This window comes from Electrona antarctica (genome assembly GCF_951216825.1).
Source record: "Electrona antarctica genome assembly, chromosome: 1".
Taxonomy (NCBI): Eukaryota; Metazoa; Chordata; class Actinopteri; order Myctophiformes; family Myctophidae; genus Electrona; species Electrona antarctica.
In genome coordinates this window covers 3041690-3047968 of record NC_136806.1, presented here as the reverse complement: position 1 = coordinate 3047968, position 6279 = coordinate 3041690, and the positions used below count along the sequence as shown (strand labels likewise).

General features: G+C 45.2%; 1 protein-coding gene across 1 annotated transcript in view; it reads right to left on the bottom strand.

Moving 5' to 3' along the window:
• Positions 1 to 2795: 2795 nt before the first annotated feature.
• Positions 2796 to 6279, bottom strand: part of LOC306927428 (uncharacterized protein) — a 79865-nt gene continuing 76381 nt past the window's right edge. The window contains exon 20 of the mRNA XM_079507167.1: positions 2796 to 4976. Within this exon, the coding sequence (XP_079363293.1) occupies positions 4782 to 4976 (195 nt within the window). The 3' untranslated portion in view covers positions 2796 to 4781. The remainder of the gene's footprint in view (positions 4977 to 6279) is intronic.

Below are 6279 nucleotides of genomic sequence, written 5' to 3'. Positions count from 1 at the left end.
AACAGGGTTTCATTTATAAAGAGGGACGTCCAAACAGGGTTTCATTTATAAAGAGGGACGTCCAAACAGGGTTTCATTTATAACTTAGATGGGTGAATGTAATGCACAATCTATGTAAAGGTGTGTGTGTGTGTGTGTTTGTGTGTGTGTGTATCTATGGAAGGTGCCTTGGATAAAGACGCTATATAAATGCACCATTTATACATACGTACAGTATAGTACAGGGGTGGCAACTTGGACGATGGAGAGGGAATTTCCACCCTTACTCCAGAGGGTCACGATGTCTGTCTGTCTGTCTGTCTGCCTGCCTGCCTGCCTGCCTGCCTGTCTGTCTGCCTGCCTGTCTCACCACCCACATAACAAAGCTCTCCATCAAACAGGGACGTGGCCATCATCACCTGATGAAGAGTTGAAGACCTACTGTGGCCCAAATGTCGTTATTTCTGTTTATGGATGTTAGAAAATAAATGAAACCCTTTATGGAGCCTGTTTGGACATGTCGTTATTTCTGTTTATGGATGTTAGAAAATAAATGAAACCCTTTATGGAGCCTGTTTGGACGTCCCTCTCTATAAATGAAACCCTGTTTGGACGTCCCTCTCTATAAATGAAACCCTGTTTGGACGTCCCTCTCTATAAATGAAACCCTGTTTGGACGTCCCTCTTTATAAATGAAACCCTGTTTGGACGTCCCTCTTTATAAATGAAACCCTGTTTGGACGTCCCTCTAAGTTATAAATGAAACCCTGTTTGGACGTCCCTCTTTATAAATGAAACCCTGTTTGGACGTCCCTCTTTATAAATGAAACCCTGTTTGGACGTCCCTCTTTATAAATGAAACCCTGTTTGGACGTCCCTTTTTTTAAATGAAACCCTGTTTGGACGTCCCTCTCTATAAATTAAACCCTGTTTGGACGTCCCTCTCTATAAATGAAACCCTGTTTGGACGTCCCTCTTTATAAATGAAACCCTGTTTGGACGTCCCTCTTTATAAATGAAACCCTGTTTGGACGTCCCTCTCTATAAATTAAACCCTGTTTGGACATCCCTCTTTATAAATGAAACCCTGTTTGGACGTCCCTCTTTATAAATGAAACCCTGTTTGGACGTCCCTCTAAGTTATAAATGAAACCCTGTTTGGACGTCCCTCTTTATAAATGAAACCCTGTTTGGACGTCCCTCTTTATAAATGAAACCCTGTTTGGACGTCCCTCTCTATAAATTAAACCCTGTTTGGACGTCCCTCTAAGTTATAAATTAAACCCTGTTTGGACGTCCCTCTTTATAAATGAAACCCTGTTTGGACGTCCCTCTCTATAAATGAAATCCTGTTTGGACGTCCCTCTTTATAAATTAAACCCTGTTTGGATGTCCCTCTTTATAAATGAAACCCTTTTTGGACGTCCCTCTAAGTTATAAATGAAACCCTGTTTGGACGTCCCTCTAAGTTATAAATGAAACCCTGTTTGGACGTCCCTTTTTATAAATGAAACCCTGTTTGGACGTCCCTCTTTATAAATGAAACCCTGTTTGGACGTCCCTCTCTATAAATGAAACCCTGTTTGGACCACCCCATTCGACTGGTATCACCCCATATAATCGGCGAAATCATCCGTTATCAGCACGTTGGGGCCAGAATGTCCATACTGGCATCCTCACTGTTTAGTATGTCATTATCTGCGATTGTAGCATTGTCATTATCACTGATGTCCTGACGGAGGCGCGCCGTGTCTGGTGGCCATGAGCTACGTGAGGCACCGCCGAGCGAGGCGCTAGCCGAGCGTTGCGAAGGCCACCAGACCCGACTCAGCGCCGTTCGAGTTACGTCCTGATAGACAGCGAATAGTATATACTCCTAGTTCCATCATGCACCAAAATGACACGTCCACCAGGGGGAAACCTTGACCAGGCTATGTGGTGAGGATGCCAGTATGGACATTCTGGCCCCATTCAAACGTGCTGATAACAGATGATTTCGCCGATTATATGGGGTGATACCAGTCGAATCGGCTGGTTTGGACGTCCCTCTTTATAAATGAAACCCTGTTTGGACGTCCCTCTTTATAAATGAAACCCTGTTTGGACGTCCCTCTTTATAAATGAAACCCTGTTTGGACGTCCCTCTTTATAAATGAAACCCTGTTTGGACGTCCCTCTCTATAAATGAAACCCTGTTTGGACGTCCCTCTCTATAAATGAAACCCTGTTTGGACGTTCCTCTTTATAAATGAAACCCTGTTTGGACGTCCCTCTTTATAAATGAAACCCTGTTTGGACGTCCCTCTCTATAAATGAAACCCTGTTTGGACGTCCCTCTCTATAAATGAAACCCTGTTTGGACGTTCCTCTTTATAAATGAAACCCTGTTTGCACGGTTTGCACGGTAACTCTTTCATTTCTCGACCGTTTCGGACGTGGGGAGGCTCGCCAGAACCGGGTTGTACCCCACCGGGCACGTTCCCCCCGGGGACCCCCAGGGACCCCCCACGGACTCCCCGGGGACCCCCCGCGGACCCCCACGCTTTAACTGTATATTTTCGAAGAAATCTTTGAGAAATGACAAAGTACAGTACAGAGCACAGTACAGTACCGTAACTATAACATTAAATGTTACCGCTCAGTTCACACAGGTGTGATTTTTAAACCTCCGAGTCATGTGTCGATAACTGAGTTGACAGACTGTTTACCATGACAACAGACTGGTTACCATGACAACAGACTGGTTACCATTACAACATAAACATTATTTATTCAAAACCTTTAGTAAAAAATAAGCTTTTATTACAAGCGAGACAGAATGTGAAATTCATTATGAAAAAAATGTAAAATCTATGAGATCATTTATTATCATTACGCTCAAAGGACCACTTCACCACTTTTTATCTTCATATAATTGGTCCTCACTAATGTTCATGATAAAATACCACCATTTCTTTCTACTCAGTCTGTGTCTCATAGGAGGGCTCCTATGAGACACAGACTGGTTTCTGAACTGCCCACAGCCCTCCTATGAGACACAGACTGGTTTCTGAACTGCCCACAGCCCTCCTTTGAGACACAGACTGGTTTCTGAACTGCCCACAGCCCTCCTATGAGACACAGACTGGTTTCTGAACCGCCCACAGCCCTCCTATGAGACACAGACTGGTTTATGAACTGCCAACAGCCCTCCTATGAGACACAGACTGGTTTCTGAACTGCCCACAGCCCTCCTTTGAGACACAGACTGGTTTCTGAACTGCCCACAGCCCTCCTATGAGACACAGACTGGTTTCTGAACCGCCCACAGCCCTCCTATGAGACACAGACTGGTTTATGAACTGCCAACAGCCCTCCTATGAGACACAGACTGGTTTCTGAACTGCCCACAGCCCTCCTATGAGACACAGACTGGTTTCTGAACTGCACACAGCCCTCCTACGAGTAGAAAAAACATGTGGCATTTTATCATGAACATTCGTGAGGACCATGAAGATAGGTTGAAAAGTGGTGAAGTGGTCCTTTAAATACAAGCACTAAATATCCCCCCAAAAAAACCTTAGTGATTGTAAATAAAAAAAGAAAGAAAAATATGGACAAAATCTGACCCTTGGACAACACAATATTCTAGTTTGGGGTCTGAGAGGCTAGAATTCAGCCTCTTTGGCGGCGTTTAATGTCATCAAATGGTGGTCTGTGGCTCAGATGATGTCATGGTGATGTCATGGTGGTCTGTGGCTCAGATGATGTCATGGTGATGGCATGGTGATGTCATGGTGGTCTGTGGCTCAGATGATGTCATGGTGATGGCATGGTGATGTCATGGTGGTCTGTGGCTCAGATGATGTCATGGTGATGTCATGGTGGTCTGTGGCTCAGATGTCATGGTGATGTCATGGTGATGTCATGGTGGTCCGTGGCTCAGATGATGTCATGGTGATGTCATGGTGATGTCATGGTGGTCTGTGGCTCAGATGATGAAATGGACCGTTGATGATGTTTTGATAATGTAACTTCTTTAGGCATGTAACGATATATCGATATTATATCCCGACGATATGTATCGATTTATTACAAATAAGAATCGGGGGGGGGGCTAGTGTGTGATATGAAATGTGAGCTGTAATCATATTCCATCACCAGTCACTTTCAGTAGTAGAGGCCTGCAGAGGGGAGCTGTATGTGTCTGACTGTGACCAGGTGATGGTCGTTATTGATGCTCATTAATACATCAAGGAAGGCAATTATGTTTCTGCACTGTAGTCAAATAAAGATTGTGAAAAAAGCTTGGGGGGAAAGATAAATCATTAAAAAAAAAGATTTTTTGGTTATTTGTCTGGAAAATAATTGTGTTGAAAATATTGTGAAAAATGGTATCGTGAACCTCATATCGTGATACGTATCGTGAGTTGAGTGTATCGTTACATGCCTAAACCTCTTTAACCATTATTTAGACATCTGTGTCACCTTATAGCTTTTAAACACTTTTAAACCTTTATTTTATATTTATTTACAGTGAAAATATGGAGCAAATCTTTGACTATCTAACTATTCTTTCACAGCGAATATTTTTAACTCATATATTTGCTTCAGGAGGGGGGGGGGGATTTCATATCATTGTGGGGGTCCTTGGAGGGGGGGGGGGGGGGGGGGGGGCACCGCTGATATAGAATATAGTTTGTTTTAGTTTCTGTTTCAGAAAACGGTTGTGATTTCATGTCATTTAGTAGAATCTGGTCTCAGGTCTATATGGGGTTAAACCAGATAAAAGTGACCAGAACCGGTTTCATCCGGTTCCTCCTTCATAGCAGCGACTCGGTTCTGACGGTCTTGCGCCGTGGCGCCTCCCTCTCCACCAGCAGGAGGCGCTGCAGGCTCTTCTCTCGCTCCCTCGCCTCCTTGTCTCGCCCCCTAGCCTCCTTGTCCTCTTGTCTCCTCATCTCCTTCAGCCTCCTCTTCAGAGCTGAGCGGTCGCGGTGGCTGCTCACCCCCAATGCCTGATGGGTAATGATGACATCATTAATAACACCCCCTCTGATTGGCTGCTCACCCCCAATGCCTGATGGGTAATGATGACATCATTAATAACACCCCCTCTGATTGGCTGCTCACCCCCAATGCCTGATGGGTAATGATGACATCATTAATAACACCCCCTCTGATTGGCTGCTCACCCCCAATGCCTGATGGGTAATGATGACATCATTAATAACACCCCCTCTGATTGGCTGCTCACCCCCAATGCCTGATGGGTAATGATGACATCATTAATAACACCCCCTCTGATTGGCTGCTCACCCCCAATGCCTGATGGGTAATGATGACATCATTAATAACACCCCCTCTGATTGGCTGCTCACCCCCAATGCCTGATGGGTAATGATGACATCATTAATAACACCCCCTCTGATTGGCTGCTCACCCCCAATGCCGGATGGGTAATGATGACATCATTAATAACACCCCCTCTGATTGGCTGCTCACCCCCAATGCCGGATGGGTAATGATGACATCATTAATAACACCCCCTCTGATTGGCTGCTCACCCCCAATGCCTGATGGGTAATGATGACTTCATTAATAACACCCCCTCTGATTGGCTGCTCACCCCCAATGCCTGATGGGTAATGATGACATCATTAATAACACCCCCTCTGATTGGCTGCTCACCCCCAATGCCTGATGGGTAATGATGACATCATTAATAACACCCCCTCTGATTGGCTGCTCACCCCCAATGCCTGATGGGTAATGATGACATCATTAATAACACCCCCTCTGATTGGCTGCTCACCCCCAATGCCTGATGGGTAATGATGACATCATTAATAACACCCCCTCTGATTGGCTGCTCACCCCCAATGCCGGATGGCTAATGATGATATCATTAATAACACCCCCTCTGATTGGCTGCTCACCCCCAATGCCTGATGGGTAATGATGACATCATTAATAACACCCCCTCTGATTGGCTGCTCACCCCCAATGCCGGATGGCTAATGATGATATCATTAATAACACCCCCTCTGATTGGCTGCTCACCCCCAATGCCTGATAATCATAGGTAATGATCAAGTCAGGTGTCAGACACAAGTCAGGTGTCTTGAATGCAGCCCAGTAAGGTCATATGTCGACCCCGCGACATACCAAAGCCTACACGGGTTGCGCAGTCGACGCGCTGTGATTGGCCAGTCGCTGTGATTGACAGCCTAACCCTAACCCTAACCTTAACCTCAGTAAAACTATACCTAAACCTAACCTTAACCTTAACCTCAGTAAACTTAACTTCCCCGGGGGCGT